Source organism: Pectinophora gossypiella, chromosome 16 (assembly GCF_024362695.1).
Source record: "Pectinophora gossypiella chromosome 16, ilPecGoss1.1, whole genome shotgun sequence".
Lineage (NCBI taxonomy): Eukaryota > Metazoa > Arthropoda > Insecta > Lepidoptera > Gelechiidae > Pectinophora > Pectinophora gossypiella.
The window spans coordinates 15,188,713-15,207,219 of record NC_065419.1 but is presented as its reverse complement, the minus strand read 5'-3'; the positions used below and the strand labels follow the sequence as shown (position 1 = coordinate 15,207,219).

Sequence of the window (18,507 nt, the reverse complement as noted above, 5' to 3'; positions counted from 1 at the left end):
TCCTGTTATAGCAATTGGGCTACCTATCGTGACGCCACAGCTATTATATTATGTTTTTTATGTTACACAAAAAAATAACTTATTGCACATATACAGATACGCAACTCACGCCTGTGACCCAATTTGGCGTGAGCAGAATCGAAGACCCTCCATAGCGTCATCATACACACAATCCATTCTAAAAATATGTATTTTATTAAAATGAAGTTTTTTGAACTATCATTATAAAAGGCACTTTATTGATAGCGTACGATGTCACAATTTGTATTATTTATTCTGCGTGAAACGAAACGCGGAAAGTCCGTGTAAAAAAAAAAAGTGTCAAATAGAAACGTCAAAACAAACTCACGTGTTCATTCGGTTCAGTGATTATATTTTTTGCGCAAAAATCAATGAAAACGAATAAAAATGGGGAAAAGAAAGTTTAGTGGCGAGAAAGAAGGAACTTCCAAGAAGGTTAGGAAAGGTGAAAAGCAAGAAAATGTTGATAGTGAAAATATAGAAAGCCAACAACTGCAATCAGAGGTAGAGCTTGAAAATTCAGAAAATGCTTCACATAACCAGCAAGGATTCGATATCAAACATTTTCGTAAAGAACTGGCATCAAAACAAGGTCAAACTATGGGTAAGTAACAGGATAATAATCATAATCTTAAATATATCCATATTTTTGTGATATATAGTTTTAGGTTAGGATATGAAGATGTTTACTGATATTATTAAAATTTATGCTCCAAATACTTAAAGTCTGACAGACAAAAATCATTGCCGTCCCGTACCTTACTTACCAGAAACCAATTTGCAGTCATATTTGCATAAGAACATTATTAATTATACTACAAAGTTTGCAACAAAGCCACTTAATAGTCTTTAGTTCGATAGTAGTACGTATCTTTTTTAATGATTTATTACAGTAGTAGTTAAGTTACACACATGTTTGGGGACTATATTATAGGAAATAGGTATACCTATTTGTTATGTGTGCATCCTTTTTTCCTTCAAGAAGATGGTGTATAAAATTATTAGCTGCAACTTGGGTCTGTTAATATGATATTATTATAAATTACCTACCTCAATAGGGACTAATAATAATTACTTATGTTGACAATAACCATATTTTTGTTACTGTTTTCAGTTTTAACACAATTTCTACAAGTTTGTCTTAATCCCGACAATGAAGTGGATTACTTGCTGGCGTATATGAAAGCTGGTGGCAACTCCCACGAAATACTCAGACAGATCACTCAGGAGAACAAAAAGAACCTCACCATGGCCACACCAGCGTTCCATCTGTTCCATCTCATCATCCTGAAGGTGCAGTCCTCACTACCTCACATGATCTCTGTAACTGAGGAAGCTTGCAGGTATTTCTTAAACACTTTTATGCCCACTGTGGAAATAATGATCAGCGAAAACTCCGGTCCGAGGCACAGAAAGATAATTCTTAAACTACTAACCTCAATGGTAACCTTAAACCCTGATTTGGGTATTGAAGTTCTGAATCAAGCTCCCTTAACTCCAAAACATCTGCAATACATTGTAGAAAAGTCAAATTATAAGGAGAAAAACAATGTCAGGACAGCCTTTGTACATTTCATGACATCATTTCTAGTTGATGGCCATTTACCACTTATTAAAGCTTTGCTTGAGAAGCAGGGGCTGTTGCCACTGGTAATCCCGGGGCTGATACAAGATGAAGCAGAAGCTGTACTGATGTTCCTGAATATATTAAAAAAGAATGTCATTGACAACAATCTCATTTCAAAAAGCCTGAAACTGAAAACATTTAGCCATCAAGTACTGCACAATCTATTCAAAATATTCTCTTGGAAAGGACCACCAGAACTAAGCCATGATATCAGAAATGAATTACGTCCAGAAGTAATGAGTCTTCTCTCTGATATAATTTTGACTCTTTTTACATCACATAGATTGGGCCTTTATTTCACAGATTCTTCTTTAGGAACAGCTGATGCTAACAAGAACCAAAACCTATACAAAGCATTGCTAACTTTAAAGAGACCTTGGGAAAATGAACATGAGCGTCAGACAATTTTAGAAATAATTTACAAATGTCCTGACTTGCACAGAGCAATCATTAATGTTGTTGAACAAAGTTTTGAGCCCCAACACTCACCTATTTGGGAAAGAACTACTGATTTTGTAATCAAATTACTGGATAAGTTAAAACCGGAAGAAATGGTTTTAAGAATGTCAAAGCTATCTACAGTTCAAGTGGCCAATTTTATCAGGTTTATTACACTGCCTATACCACTTCTGAAGTTCATAAATTTAAATATAGGAAAAGATCACACTATTTCTTTATACTGTGTTAAAGTATTAGTTAAAATGTTACAGATGTTGAAAAGATATATGCGATTTTTGGAATTTGATGATACCCAGCAGATTGTTGAGCTGAAAAACAAATTGGAGTATTTTGTGCCAAAACATTTACCTACGCCTTCTGCGGTAGTGTCACTTATACAAAATGTAATCAATGGTAAAAATAATAACGAGCCATCTCAAGATTATAAACTCCCTGACATAAACAACACTGATGCTCTCATATCGCTTGTAGACTTGTTACTGCTGTACAATGATGTTCATCCAGCATTTTTTGACACTCTCGAAGGCAGTATTGACATGAAGAAGTTACTCGATTATTCTGCAACACTTTCTAAAGGACACATCTCAGTTTTGAAATTTAAAATTGTTTCTTTGTGGTTGACCCTGGACAGTTCAGCAATCTCTCTTAAAAACCCGATGTTCAAAAACTTGTTCCTTATTATGCTGGATGTGTACACAAACAATGATGATGACACTTGGATAGAAGCTAAAGATACATTATACAAATTTTTCAAGAATACATCAATATTTGAAGCAGATGAAGATGAAATTCATATGATTTTATACACACTTCGTAATGCGAAAGTCGATCCACCATCATTAATTGGAAACATTGTAGAATATGTCATAGCACACAACAAAGATTTGACAGACTATGTGAGAAACCAAATAGTCCATTTTGAGATATCAGATGAGAATAGCGAAACAAGTTTACAGAAGTTATTTGATGATTTGATGGAGAACAGAAATACAGGAGACAGTGTTTTCTTGGAAAATAAAGTGCCATCCCCATTTATAGTGGGTTGCATGCAGTACATACAAAACCACAAAGAAGCCAAGAAGAATTTGAAACATTTTCTGTCCTTGTATGTAACCAATTTACTCCATTGCAATTATTCTCCAGAATTAACTGAGGTTCTGATTGGTGATACGAAATTAGATGTTAGAAACTATGTTGGCGACTGGGTGGCCCAGCCTGTACCTGTGCCAGAAACTATTGCAGATAAAGACGACACAACAAAGAACATATCAAAATCCATTATTAATAATGCTGAAATTTCATTAAAAGATATATTCCAATGCTTCGAAGAGGTAATTAAAGAAGAAAGCGATTTAATTATTGATGGTGTACCATACAGAATTAATGTGACAGGGAGCATAGACAGCTCTGAGCTGCTGATGTGGACAAAATATCTTATTTTCTGTGCTGTGCGATTGACTACATTGAAGCAGCTAAATGAAGAACATCAGAAGAAAATTACAAACTATGTTGAGTGTATTATACAGATCGCTAAAAAGCACCACATGCTAGATGTTATTCATTCTGTCATTATGTCACTATTCAAAAATCCTCACGTTCTAAAGATCTATACACCTATTGATTTGAATAAAGACCAATCTAGTATTCTGGCCACTAAGTTTCTGTTGCAAATCATAACTCAGCATGAAGATATTATTAGTAATTTAAACAAAAAATACAAGTTACTTAAATCTTTCCAGCAAAAGAACTACAATGAAATTGTTAAAGCCTTTATTAAAATCAATAAGAGGAAGAATGCAAATTGTGAACACACAAACACTATTTTAGAAATAATCGGGTTATCAAAAGAGGATGACATTCGTGTGTTCAATCAAATATTTGCAGCTGATGTAAGCACATGTGTTAAGGACGATAAAGAACCATCTCTTGTTTTAGAGTTGCTAAGAATTTTAATCGAAAAATATTCAAAGTCTATAACATTAGAACCACAGCCGGGAGTGCTAAAGAAGACATTAAAGTTGTACTCAGAGTTAATCACGAATACTGAAATGTCTCCCAATTTAGGCAAGCTTGAAACTGCGTTAATACAATTCTTCGAAAACAAACCTCATCATGTTGGAGCTGTGAATGAAGACATTTTCAAAAAGTTCTTCAATGCTAATACCATCAGGAAGTCCACTTCTCTATTAGTGGTTGTTCTACTCAAGCTTAATCACAAATTCTGTAACGTTTTTAAGGAGCAAATTGCTAGACCAGAAATCTTAAGTCAAAGAGAACTAACTTTACCATTGGGTAACGCTGTCCTCAGTCATAACCAATTCCTGATTAACAACAAAGAATTTCTACTTACGATATACAATGAATACAAATCCAACATCTATAAGTTCTTGGAAAAACCTCACAAAGCAGGCCAGATATACATCACTTGTTGGAGATTTATAAGGAAATTGCTATTAGAATGTATGGAAGTACAGGAATGTGAGAAGTTGTTTTCCAAGATCCATAAGTTTGAAACTGTTGAATTGTGTCATGTGCGTTTGCTGCAAACAGCATTCTTAAAACTATGTGTCCTTAATGAAACACATAAGAAAGATCACCTTATAAATTATTTCTTAAACCTATTACATTTATTAAACACAGCTTTGAAAGAGTCCAAAGACATAGAAACTGTACAAGAAATTGTGGCAAATATATTTAGTGTGACTCAAATAAGTAGACATATTAAAGGATTTAATGTAGAATCAAAGGAAGACTTTCAGAAATTTACAGAAAGTTCTATATGGCAGAATTGCTGTAAGATGATATTGAAAGATTCATTGCGAGTGAGGACAGCGGAACAAAGGAACGCAAATGGCCCTCAACTTTTGTGTTTACTGACTACCTTAGTAAAGCTGCTTTACCCTGACGATCATCAGGACCTGGTGTCATTATTCGACATGGTGACGTCTCACTCTGAGTTCCTAAATGTGATGCTCAGTCATCATAGCTCTGACATCAAATCTAGATTGGTTGAGTTTCTTTACTTTATTATATCGAAGAATAAATCCGTAATGAAATCTCAACAAATCCCGGTGTATTTGAGTGCCTACCACGCTACGAGGAGTCCTTGTGATAGAATGATATTAACCATTCTGCATCACTATGAGAGTAACGGCCAGCCTGTGAATGAGTATAAACCTTACGTGTTTGGAGACTCGGCGGCCAATCATTACGCTGTTCGCAAAAACAGAACCGCTTCTTTATGGGCACATCCCACGCCGAATCAAGTGTTAAACTTATTCGAGAAGGACATTATCGAGAGGACAATAAGAAACTTTCCCGTTATGCAAAAAATGCATTATGACTACGAACTGCCGGCGAATATCGACTTGACAAACTCTGAGCAGTCAATAAAAACTGTATTTAAGAGATTATCTGAGGAGGGGTTGTTTAAGCAACGCAATATTAAGGATAATGAAGGGGTTATTGGGGACTTTATTTTAAGGATTAAATATGAGGATAAGTTGAGTGAACTGAAGAGGGCGGATTTGTTGAACATGTCTTCAAATGAGGATGATGAGAGGATATATGACCCATTGTTCGTGTTCCCCCTACTGAGCCACCTGTTGGCACCAGGATCGGTGGCGTCCAGCTTCAAGCTGCTGCGGACAGGGCTGCTGGCACTGCCGGTGATGGCGCTCGCGTCACACTGCCCCACCATGCGCGCGGCGGCCTACCATGTCCTGCACCGGTTCTATATGCTCCTGGAAACTGAAACGTAAGAATCAAAACTCATAATTTTACACTGTGTTTTTGTATCTTGTATTTCCTGTGTTTCTAATAGGTGATTTGTTATGTTATATTAAGTTTTATGTATTAATTTTATATATCAATTTGTAGCTATTAATTTTATATATCAATTTCAATTTGAAAAATATATTATTTAATTAGGTATTTTACCAAATCATGACGTAGTACAGAATACGGGCTTATTGTAAGCAACATTTTTGCCAAAATAACAACACTTTTTTATAGATTTAATAAATTGGGTACATTATCTTTATTTCCAGACGCCATAAGAATGACAAATTATTCCTGACGGACTTTATCAATACTTTGCGGCAGAGCCTCAACACAGCCATTACCCAGAATGAGGAAACCATAGACAACCTCAAAAACCCGCGACTACCCGCCGTCGACGCGTTGTACTTGGCCCAGGCATTAATGGTATCCACTGCCCCGTTCGACCCTCTATACAAGCCCGTCAACAACTTCTTCATAGCCAAACAACTTGTTGACCTAACAGTTGTTCCTGACTTCCTAAGTTTGTTCCATGACTGTGATGTCGAATGCGTCGAACGTAGAGCGTGGATCGTCAATATAATCCGACATGGCACCAAAACCATGACGGATGTGAATGTTCTCTTCAAAACTATGTGTCTGAAGATGCTAATGGACTTCAACAGTTCAGTTCTCAGCGATAGGAAGATGCAGGAAAGAATCGTAGGTGCCCTAAGTTCCATTGTGACCATACCCAGGGCGTGCGAAATTTTGATCGAAGGATACGGGCTTATATCCTGGTTACAAGCGTTCATCAAACAACTGAAGTCCGAAGACAAAGCGACGTTGAGAACTGTGATAAGTCTCATTGAAAATATGCTCATTAGTTTGACAATCAACGCATTTGCCAGGAACTTAAATAATTCTGTTAAAAATAATAAAGCCGTGGAAACTGCTGAACTGAAAATTAATTCTGACATAGAACATGAGATTTTAGTGCTTTTATACGATTTAGCGCGTCATCTGGATAGTTTCGAAGTTGAAGATGCGACCAAATACTTCAGAGTGTTGACGTTATTGTCGAAAAATGTAATAAAACAGTTATCTAAGAAACAAGTGTCAAGTTTGGTGAACAAAGTGAGTGTATTTAAGAAGGAAAGTGAAGGTGTGAAGTTGCTTATGAAAGCTGTTGTGAAAAATGACACGTCTCTGTTGAGAAGTAAGAGCTTAGACTCAGAAGATCGTTTGTTACTCGATTTGACGGATATTGTAAAAAGGAATTTGGTTAATTGATCTTTTAGGTAAGATTTTGTTATGAATAGAATAAGAAAATTAAAGAAAATTATGAAATTAACTTATGAAATTTATTAGCTCCTTGATACACATCGATTTAGAATTTTTCTTGCCGTAATCTATGTGGGTTCATTTTTTCTTATTCAAAAACTAACATAACTTTTAGTCGGAATAAAACTAGCGTGTGATGTTAGCTTAGCTGTTGATTGTGTTTTAGCAAAAACACGCTTACAAGGTTTCCACTACAAGGCGACTATAACTAGAAACAGACAAGGGGGGGTTAAACGGGCCACACTGACGCAATTCATCTAAAAGATACATTTGCGTATGTAAAAGAAAGTGCGCAATGTCAACAACAACTTTCAAACAGCAATAATGCTTTAGATGGATTGCTTTAATGTGGCCTTTTTAAACCCCAAAGATCGTGTCCAAATAAAGTGCTTAAGTAGCTATGTATTTTTTTCTCTTAGCACACAATTGCACTTTGTTTACATGCCATATTTGGCCAATATGTAGCACTTACGAGATTAAAAGTAGCAAGCTAACGATATAGAGACACTATAAATCCGGTCGCGAGGTTAACACTTTCGAAACTTGAATGTGTTTTACGAAATATAAACATAAATATAAACAGGGTGTCCCGCAAACAATAGTTGATAATTCAATTAAATGGAAGATAGCTCACATAATTATCTATAACTATTTTTTTTTTTTAAATTTAAAACAAATATTCCCGGAAGTCACGGACGGATACGTATTATTTGCATAGATAAATAGGTACTTATGTAGTCGTTATATGAGTCATGTCTCTCTGCCGTTTTTGGTGGGATTGGTCATTGTCCTTCACCACGCGACAGTCGAACTTACGAATGCGTAACATAATATAGCATCACGCCTTTATCCTCTATGAGGTTGGCAAATATGTATAATACACACAATCCTCGCCCGTTGTGTTTAAAGCCCATGTGATAGGGGACGAACCTATTACCATTAACCAATACCATAACCACGTGATCCAAATGAATACAAGCTCATATGGTCAAATTCAGTGGTTTAGAAGGCACGTTAAGCCGTTGGTCCCGGTTACTACTTACTGATATACGTAAGTAGTCGTTACATGAGTCATGTCAGGCCTTTGGCGGCTCAATAGTAACCCTGACACCAGGGTTGATGAGGTTGGTAATCCACCTCACTACCCACACGAGAGAAGAAGAGTGGTTTAGAGCCCCAGCCGGGATTCCAACCCGTGAAATACGATGTAAGCCATGCGTTCTGTGCACAGGGCTGTCACGGATTCGTTAGAACCTATTCATCATCATCACAAATTTAAGAGCCACGCTCTTGTCTGTGTAGCATACTCCTAACTCTCCATACTACTTAAAAAAACTTCTTAACCTCTCTCTCTTTCTCTCTTTCTTCTGCTTTTTTCTTTCTATTTTTTTCTTCTTGGTTCTTAAAGTAGAACCTACTACCTCGCAAGAATTAGTCCCACCCATTTAATCAGCTTTCACTGTATAGATAAATCTACCTACTTAGTACTAGTTCGATGTTAACATGTGCCAAGCTTATCATTATCAGCGTGGCAGTCTGGAGTGATTTCCCTGTCGCATGTCCTGCGCAGATCGACGGCTGAATGCGGCGCCGGCGACGCTCGCAGGACAAGTTGATCTAACCCCGCGCCTGCGCAATTACGCGCAGGAACGCGCAATGACCGGCTTACTACTAGACTCTTTACTGGGTTCAATTCCCGATGAGGACAGTAGGAATCACTTCTGCCCTAGCGGCAAATCAACCGCGCGAATTACATAATATATTGAAGGTTTTGACCAATAGATGTTCGACTTCTATCTACGTAGATAGCATTCGCTGCGTTTATTGGTCAAAACCCTCGATATACGTAATTCGCAACGCGTATGAGACTCCCTTGTTCGGTTAGAATTAGAACATTGCAATGCCTAAATGATTTTCGTAGAATAGGTACAATAAAATATAATAACCAGGAGCAACATGGTGGAGTATGCTCCATACCTCCTCCGGTCTTTTATCGTGTGGGTTGTGAGGTGAATTACCAACCTCATCAACCCTGTTATTAGGTAACATGGTGGTAACATGGTGTTGTTATTAATTATTAGGTACTTACTTAATTCCTTGATGCTCAATACTGACATTATTTGTAATATTGTACGTCCGACATGGACATGCTGTTGAGACAATTTTATAATGTTTGACACCTGCATGTATGTACCTACACAGCTTCTCAATAAATGTTTCTTGTTTCTTGTTTCTGTTGGCAGAGTTATTATTGAGCCGCCAAAGGCCCCTGATTTGGCTCATGTAACGACTACCTACATCAGTTAGAAATCTAAGTAGTAACCAAGACCAACCGCTTAACGTGCCTTCCGAAGCACGGATCATCTTACTTTTTGGACAATCAACCTGTAATGTCCTAACCAAATTGATCACAAAGTCCTCAGCGGGATTCGAAACCGGGACCTCCGGATCGTGAGCTCAACGCTCAACCACTGGACCACGGAGGTTCGTCCTCCGGTTGATTGAGGGAAGTCTGGGCCCAGCAGTGGAACGTAGGTATATAGGCTATTTATGTTTTGTTATAACAGTAGTACCTAATATCGACCCCACTAGGTGTCTAGTGCATCGCAAGCCGATGGACAATTATATGTGGCACGCAGCGCTTGCACCGACTACATTCTGGAATATGTAATTCGCATAATCGTTTCACATTCGCACAAGTTTCTTTCGATTTACTAAGTAGGTATTCAGCAGTCATCTAAAACCAGTCTACAGATTAATATTTTATGTTAATAACTTTGTTCTTATAATATTATTATCTTATTCCTAAAGGTTGCTTGGAAGACATTGCTACGTTAGTGATAAGGCTGCCTTTTGTACCATTCATCATTTATGCAATAGCCAATCACACGCGATCCTCTGTGCCGAAAGTACCTACAAGAACAAACGTACGTGTTTTGTTATTTGTGTGACGGTTCTGTTTTGAGTAACTACAGAGATTGTTTTGTTGTTTTAGTTTTCCCCGAAGGGCAAGGCAAAGGGAATTATGCTCATACAGCTATCTATAATCAAACACCATCTCCGCATTTTGGCGGGAACGGAAACGGGACAGTTGCTTTCTTCACTGAATAATGTAAATAATTAATACGGAGTGGTGTTTTGTGGTTAATGATCGCATTAAGTTAGTCGGAAGACATCGCGACAGTGTTATTATATCAGAGTATTCAATGAACAAAGTGTATCTGCCTATTTTCGCTTCGTGCCAAGAAGCCGCTTCATAACTCGAAAGTTTATGTAGACTTTTGAGTTAATTCGTTTGGGGTTCGGAGTAGGAGTCTACTCCGAGGGTGGGGGCTTAGGTTTCATCATCATCACCTTTCATCATTTCATTAATCATCAAGAAAAAAAATACGTTAGACGTGGCTGTATGGGCATAGTTCCCTTTGCCTTACCCTTCGGGGAAAACAAAAAAATATATATATATTTGTTTTACCGCATAGAATAAAGACTTAAGCGTGTGTGTGTCTACGTGCGTTGGTCTACGTAAGTTTTTCCAACCTTCCCTCTGTTACTTGTATGCAGGATATTTTTACTATCCGCCTATTTCGCTCAAACAACCAACACGACCTATGTTTACGTACACTACTGGAGCTATCGCAGCTATCTTTACCATAACACCAACATACATAGTAAAACGTACCGAATTATATTCTCTTTGATACGTTCCTAGTATAAATTCCTTATTTTATGACAGTAGACAATCTACCAAATAGGTTAGTCTGTCGTCGAATCCAAAGAATCACTTTCTATTCTTCTGAACGAATAGCCCATTTGATCTGAGTTATTGTAATGATGTCCCATCAAATGGCGGTAGATGGCTAAACATTTGCTACCTTAAAAGGACGAGTTACTTTCCCACTGATAGAGAGTTGTTACTGCCTTTCTAAATCATACTTAGTTTACTTCTGTTAAAGGGAAACTAGTTGGATTGAGCTATCGGAGTCGAAAACTTTAGGTAAGTACTTACCTACTTACTTCGTAAAGTCCGGCTGACCGGTAGAGTGTGGTGTAGCCCGACAAGGGATTCTTCTGTTAGTTGAAGGCGTTATAAATCAATCAATAATACTTTATTGCACAACAACATATACAAAGGACATAAACATACGAATAAAACAGCACAATAGGCGGCCTTATTGCTAAACAGCAATTAGCGTTATCTTTCTAAGGGACTTTGACTAAGGGATACCATCACGCAAATCATTTCAAAAATCTAGTTCATGAGAAACACCCAAACTTCATGAAAGCTTTAAAAATATAAAGCGGCTTTTAGAAAAAACAATTTAATTTGATAATAAATATCCTGGGATAGAACACCTTAAGACGTACGATGGTTTAAAATGAAGGTTTATACGTTGTTTGAGGTTTACGCGGTTATTAAGTTCATACTTATAAGTAAAACACATACCTAATACACCCGGGAGTCTCATATCCCTAATAATAATGCGTACCTATTAGTTTTAATTAATGTAAGTTTAAGCTATAGGTTCTTGTTCATCCCTGTTTCGAGGGTTTTTTTAAGTACAATAGTGCTATCCGTATTATCAGTTTTGTACGGTAATGCCATTTGCGGTCTAAAATAACTCACGCTAACAGCCTCTGTGGTCCAGTGATTGAGCGTTGGGCCCACTATACGGAAGTCCCGGGTTCGAATCCCGGTCGGGGACACATCACAAAAATCACTTTGTTATCCCTAGTTTCGTTAGGACATTACAGGCTGATCACCTGATTGTCCGAAAGTAAGATGATCCGTGCGTTCAACGTGTGATCTTGACACACGATGGTAGCTTCTTCCACGCGTCATGAAACTTCAACTATTCATACTCCCCAGCGCGGTCCTTACGGTTAAAGGTGATCGCCCTATTTGCCTGATGTTGCGCTGAACATTTTTTTTTAACGTGACTTCTTCTATCGTGAGTTGTGAGGTGGATTACCAACTTCAGGTGTCAGGGTTACTATTGAGCCGCCAAAGGCCCCGGACATGGCTCCTGTAAGTAGTAACCGGGACCAGCGGCTTAACGTGCCTTCCGAAGCATGGAATCATCTTTATTACGGACAATCAGGTAATTCAGTTTGCGATGTCCTACGCAAAAAAAGACAGCCTTATAAAGTGACTTCGATAATGTCCCCATCGGAAATCGAACCCGGACCTCCTGATAGTGAGCCCAAAGCTTTAACAAATAGACCATAGAGGCTGATACAGCTGTTGTGTACGAGTATGTAAGATTTAAATCACTAACTCTAACTTCTTTTTATCGTGTCGATGGCAAACTAAATACCTAGTATCGGCCCAAAACTTGGCAACAAGTATGGCGCTATCTGCAGCGCTCATCAGATCCTCCTGACTCTAACTAATCAGATTTAATCGTATAGGAACTTCTAAATAGACTGACACTGTGTTTACCACTGTGAACCTTATCTTTCTATGTACCCATTAATCTAAATTACACTAAAGACGTAAAAGGTTAATCATTATCTCTAGCTAAGTCCACTTTGATAACTGACCTTATTGGCTACAAGTTAAAGTTTACGTTGAATGGATTTTCCCTTCACCACTTGGTCTATCTAACTGCGGACGTATAGGGTAGTTGTTTGCAGACAAATAGAGCAATGTACAAATGATAAGCATCTTTAATCCTTAGCAGGAAGGGCAGTCGACTCGAGGAGAGTCTATGACACCGTAACGTAACAGAAACAACTGCAAGGCCTATGGCGGTGGGCTGAACTACAAGTTAGTCACAATTAATCTAGTAAATAGTCGACTTTTTTACATAGGTAACTTAGATGCCACATACGTACGGTCACGAGCATTAATATGTATACACTTTGGTACCATGTCACATTAACTTTTTTGAAAAATTGAACTGTAAGTCTCACTAAATGTCAAATATCTTAGTGCGACAGAATCCTAAAGTGGGTACATTATATTGCTCATGACTGTACATACATAAACTCACGCCTATTTCCTACCGGGGTGAGCAGGAACGACCACGGAGAGACGACAGAAACTTTTTAACGTGACTGAGTTTTATTGTAGATTTACCTCAAATGGCATTAAATATTTGGCCGGAATGCCAGAAGGTAACAACTACTTACTTGTTCCTATTTCTATACTCTCGCTAACGAATACTCCTTGACTCAAGGTGTTTTAATTCGGACGGGTTATACGTTAGAGTCATAATTATGTAGAGTTATAGGAAGAAGCATAGGCATACCCAATCTACCTGACAGTTTTTAGGACATTGCCTGTAATTCCTCCCAAAAAGCAAAGAAGTAAAACCACGGAATTTAAGAAAGGAATCTTCTCTCGTGTGGGTGTGAGGTGGATTATCAATCTCATCAGGTGTCAGGGTTACTATTGAGCCCCCAAAGGCCCCTGATATGACTCGTGTAACGACCACTTACTTACGTCAGTAAGTAGTAACCGGGACCGGGCTTAACGTGCCTTCCGAAGCACGGAAGAAAGATATTGGAAAGGTCAAGTCGGCGTGTCACACACTATGAGCGAACGATCGTACTTCAAACTTTCTTCTATTCCTTGAGTAAAACATGTAGCAATTGCAGATATTAACAGAATGTGAATCTTCTTGGCGGAAGGCAAGAGGGAAACCACTGCCCTATTTTTCCCTAAAAAAGTAGCATAGAGAATGCTGCACCGACAAGAGCGTGGCTCTTAAATTAGTGATGATGTGAATCTTCTCTAGATTACACTTCGATGTGAGTTGCAGCAGTGAGATCTAGTCAGGCTCATCAAGCGTAAAACAAGCATGGCGAAATCCGTCGGGTTAAACTAAGTCACTACACCTTCACAGAATCACGCCCATCATCCTTATTGGTGTAGAAAGAGCCAAATATGTAAAATGAGAGAAGACAAATTAAGGTTACGTTTTGACTAATTTGACTTCCATCCATCCATCCATCCTCCCATCCTCTTGATTGCTTGGTTCAATTCCATCTTCTTGATTTGAGTTTTCATACGTCTTGCATTTTTGTAATTGTTTTAGTGGAAATTTGATAATGATGTTGTTGTCTTTTTTTTTGTGTGGCGCCCTTTTATAATAAACTATTTCTATTCTATTCTACTTCTTGTTTAAAATACTTTTTTTAAGTAATACCGAACAAGAAGTAGAATAGAAAAGTCTAATAATTTAAGTAATTAATTTAAACGTGTTGTGTTTTAAACTTTAAACTAGAACGCCTGTCGTGCTTTCTGTAACATTTTTATAAAGATAAATTATCAGATTAAGTAAATATCTTTGCTTACTTAAATAAGTTATTAAACATATCAAATTAATACGATTTATAAAAACATTTTTACATCTTGCCAACATAAATGTGCAATAAAAACCTTGATTTATGAGTCGTAAAACAAACATTTGAAACTTAGGAAAAACAAGTTTTTTTTTTGTTTATATGCACGTAGGTAGGTACATAAGTTTTAGAGGCGCACGCGCAGGCGAGTTGGCGCGAAACGATAGTTGCCGAAAACCATACTGTACATTGTAGTAATTTTCTACTTTTATCTCATTATCCGATTATGCTTTAGCCATAGAGGCAGCGGTCAATCAGCTCGCGGCAACAAATACTTAAAGAGCCCGATACCGACCCAAGTTTGAGCAGGTTCAAATCCAGCACAGGTCTAAACCAATGATTGTCGAATTTGTTTCGGTGAAGGAAAACATCGTGAGGAAACTCACATTCCCGAGAAATGCATTTTCGGAGGTGTGTGACCTGTAGTGAGCTGGTTTTCCCGTCGCGGTTTGGAAGGTCAGACAGGCAGTCGCTTCTGTAAAAAACCGGACCTGTCAAATCTTTAGGTGAGGTAAGCGGACCCTGTGGGATAATGCTAGGGAGATGATGATGACGAGTTAATGTTATGATCAACAGGGGACTGTTGTGTTGTTGACTGACAATAGTCTCCCGTTTATGCTTTACGTCTAGGACACGTTTCGATGTGTGTTACGCCTTATTCGCTTCTAACACGCTGTTCGCTTTCAGTGGAGCCACACCTTCACACGTCAGGCGTGAATGAGACATTAAGATATATTTTATTTCTGGCAACAAAACTAGATAAGAATCAGAAGGGCTAATTTCTCTAGAACTATGCGGATTTTGTTACAAAAAAAAGTGTTTTATGAGCTTGTGAAGTTCTACTACCCATAAAGACTTTGAAATCGTGTTGTTAATCTGATCTTTGGACCACCAAAGATCGCAGATCTGTGAATTTGATTTTTATAATATAACATCACGTCTATATTTCCAATTGGGCTTATCAGAGGCTCATATCGCTTGAGAAACTAGGTAAGTACTCACGCGTCACCGAGCTAACCTACCTACTTCTTTTTTTATTTTATCGGGGTTTTGTAGATTTGCCTCGGATAGTAATTACTGCCTGATTACAGATAATTATAAATACCTACTATAGACACAATTTTATCATTAAGTACACATTATTTAGGTCGTCAACCACAACATACCTGCCTATTTAAGTAATTTACGTAAAATAATATTTCATGTGAAGTTTACGTTTGATTATCCGAGGCCAGTAATAACTGCCAACAGAGAAAGTTATTATTATCGTGATAAACTATTATATGGTTTGATTTAAAACTTTCAAAAACACACAACTTGAGGGCCAAGCACGAATCGACCTATAAGGTAACGTTCCGTAGATGTTTCAACAATTTTGTAAGAATTATAATGCTATTTCATTTTAACAACAAGTATAAAATGTTTTATTGAGGCAGATAAAGTTTTTTTGACTAAGCATCGAAGGAACATAACATAAACTCGCGACTATATCCCAGTTGGGGGTAGTTAGAGGTACCTACATGTATTGCAAAAATAACTATCTTTTTCAAATCCGTTTGATTTCTAAAATATATCTTGTGTACCTACATAAAGTTGTCAGTTTTATAGCTTAAGTTTTTCAGTTAATAAATACTTCATACATACATAATATAAACAGCCTATATACGTCCCACTGCTGGGCACAGGCCTCCCCTCAATCAACGGGAGGGGGTATGGAGCATACTCCACCACGCTGCTCCAATGCGGGTTGGTGACGGTGTTTTTACGGCTAATAGCCGAGACCAACGGCTTAACGTGCCCTCCGAGGCACGGAATCATCTTACTTTTTCGGACGATCAGGTGATTCAAGTCTGAAAAGTCCTTACCAAACAAAGGACAGTCTCACAAAGTGATTTCGACAATGTCCCCATCGGGAATCGCACCCGGACCTCCAGATCGTGAGCTTAACGCTCTAACCACTAGACCACCGAGGCTGTTAGACAGTGACTTCATCAAATGAAAAAAAAATGAAACTAGACACACCTGGAAGCAAGATATACATATACCTACTTATATAGTCATCAAATAATTATTTTTTACCATGTTCAGGAGAAATCGTTAAAATGTCAACAAAGACGAGTGTTTCGCTTGGTTATTTTAAAATAATTAAAAGGAGGGCTTTTTATTAATTAAAGTGTGTCCCGAATGTGAAGAGTGGGACGTATGAGTGAAGTCTTATGACGGCCGTGGCTGGTCTAGCGAGGAAGATTAATGAAAGGTTTCACGGAACTGGATAGTCTGAAGCTTATATCCGTCTTAACGAGAATTTTCTTCTTTTTATCCTTTTAGGTAAATGTGAGTTCAAAGACTGTAATTTGTATAATACTACTTCTCTATAATATATATATATACTTGGCCAGAATTGGCACTAAAAGACGCTAAGAACAAAGTCTTCTATTGTGTGTGGGTTGTGAGGTGGATTACCAACCCCATCAACCCTGGTGTCAGGGTTATTATTGAGCCGCCGTAGCATCGTCGCAGAGTCGTATGACTCATGTAACGACTACGTAACAAAAAGGAGGGTATCTACACAAGAGGAGGACGCGAGTATTTTTTAATTGTTTATGCAAATTCTACATGCAAATCTTACATCAGTAAGTAATAACCGGAACGAACGGCTTAACATGCCTTCCGAAGCACGAATTATCTTGCTTTTTGGACAATCAGGTAATCAGCCTGTAATGTTCTAACCAAACTAGGGATCACAAAGTGATTTTTGTGATTTGTGCCCTCCGGGATTCGAACCCGGGACCTCCGGATCGTGAGCACAACGTTCAACCACTGTACCACGGAGGCCGATAAGAACAAAGTGAAAAACCTTGAGCGCCCCTCAATTTGACCGGCCAAGTAGACAGTGCCATCTGAGACAAGTGTAAAATACTTAACGACAAAAATCACCAAAGGGCTATTATTAACAATACTACAAAAAGAACGCACACGCATGGAAATCCTTTAGAGACATCAGGAAATGTCCTGAAACAAATTTCTGTCGAGCAATAAGGCCGCCAATAGTACTGGAATCTGTCGTGTGTGTTTTTAATTGTTCCTCGTGTTGTGTGTTGATAAATAATAAGTGCATATTTATTTGTCGGAAAGGTTTGAACCTTTCTCGGGTACGAAAAGCGTGCTTGAGGTTTCATAATTACACCTACAGAATCCTATAAAGGCTAATAATAGCTTGTAAAACCCATCGGCGGAATCGATTACCTTCGTCGGTTCGGCTGTTAATCTCAATAAATTATTCACTGTGCGTTGGTATCGAATTTTGTCGTCACGTCGAACAGAAAACATCGAGTTACTGGCATAAATCGTGCTTGATTTGCATGTAGAATTTGCATAAACAATTAAAAAATACTCGCGTCCTCCTCTTGTGTAGATACCCTCCTTTTTGTTACGTCACAGTCGGGTAAAAACTATTACCACATGTAAGTAGATATATGTGTGTGTGTGTGTGTGTGTGTCAGGATCGAAGCCAATGGAATTCTATAGTCTGCTTACCCCGGTGGGAAATAGGCGTGAGTTTATGTATGTACGTATATAGATTGTATAGGGTATCTATCGTCACGTACGCAGCAAGTATTTGCATCCGTTACGATATAAATCAGCGGCAGATGCTTGTCATGCTCGCTGCCCTGCGCCCGCGCACTCGGACAATATCACGCCGCCGCCAACAAGCTCGCAGCTGTGGCGGGAGCGATTACTAAAATATGATCTATCAAACATGAATGTAGACAGCCTACATACCTATGTGCCTCTGCTGACTTCCCCTCAATAAACTGAAAAGGGTATTAGGTAATGGAGTATAGTACATCTACTCCACTACACTCCTCTGTAGGTTGGGTGGTGTTTGGGCTAGTAACCAGCGATACCGACCCCGCCGGCGTGGTCGACGATTTCCCTCATTCAGCGCT

The 18,507-nt window shown here is 38.2% G+C and overlaps 1 protein-coding gene across 1 annotated transcript; it reads left to right on the top strand.

Moving 5' to 3' along the window:
* The first annotated feature begins 344 nt into the window (after nucleotides 1-344).
* LOC126373753 (uncharacterized) lies at nucleotides 345-7,220 on the top strand. The gene is made up of 3 exons (XM_050020009.1): nucleotides 345-625; nucleotides 1,136-5,864; nucleotides 6,157-7,220. The coding sequence occupies exons 1-3, from the start codon at nucleotides 409-411 to the stop codon at nucleotides 7,157-7,159; spliced, it is 5,949 nt and encodes a 1,982-aa protein (XP_049875966.1). The 5' UTR covers nucleotides 345-408; the 3' UTR covers nucleotides 7,160-7,220.
* The last annotated feature ends 11,287 nt before the right edge of the window (nucleotides 7,221-18,507 follow it).

Bases quoted from the DNA above. Each gene is read 5' to 3' on its own strand.
- LOC126373753 (XM_050020009.1), top strand. From the start codon at position 409: ATGGGGAAAAGAAAGTTTAGTGGCGAGAAAGAAGGAACTTCCAAGAAG. The intron at 626-1,135 runs GTAAGTAACAGG...TACTGTTTTCAG, and splicing joins AAAACAAGGTCAAACTATGG to TTTTAACACAATTTCTACAA. The intron at 5,865-6,156 runs GTAAGAATCAAA...CTTTATTTCCAG, and splicing joins ATGCTCCTGGAAACTGAAAC to ACGCCATAAGAATGACAAAT.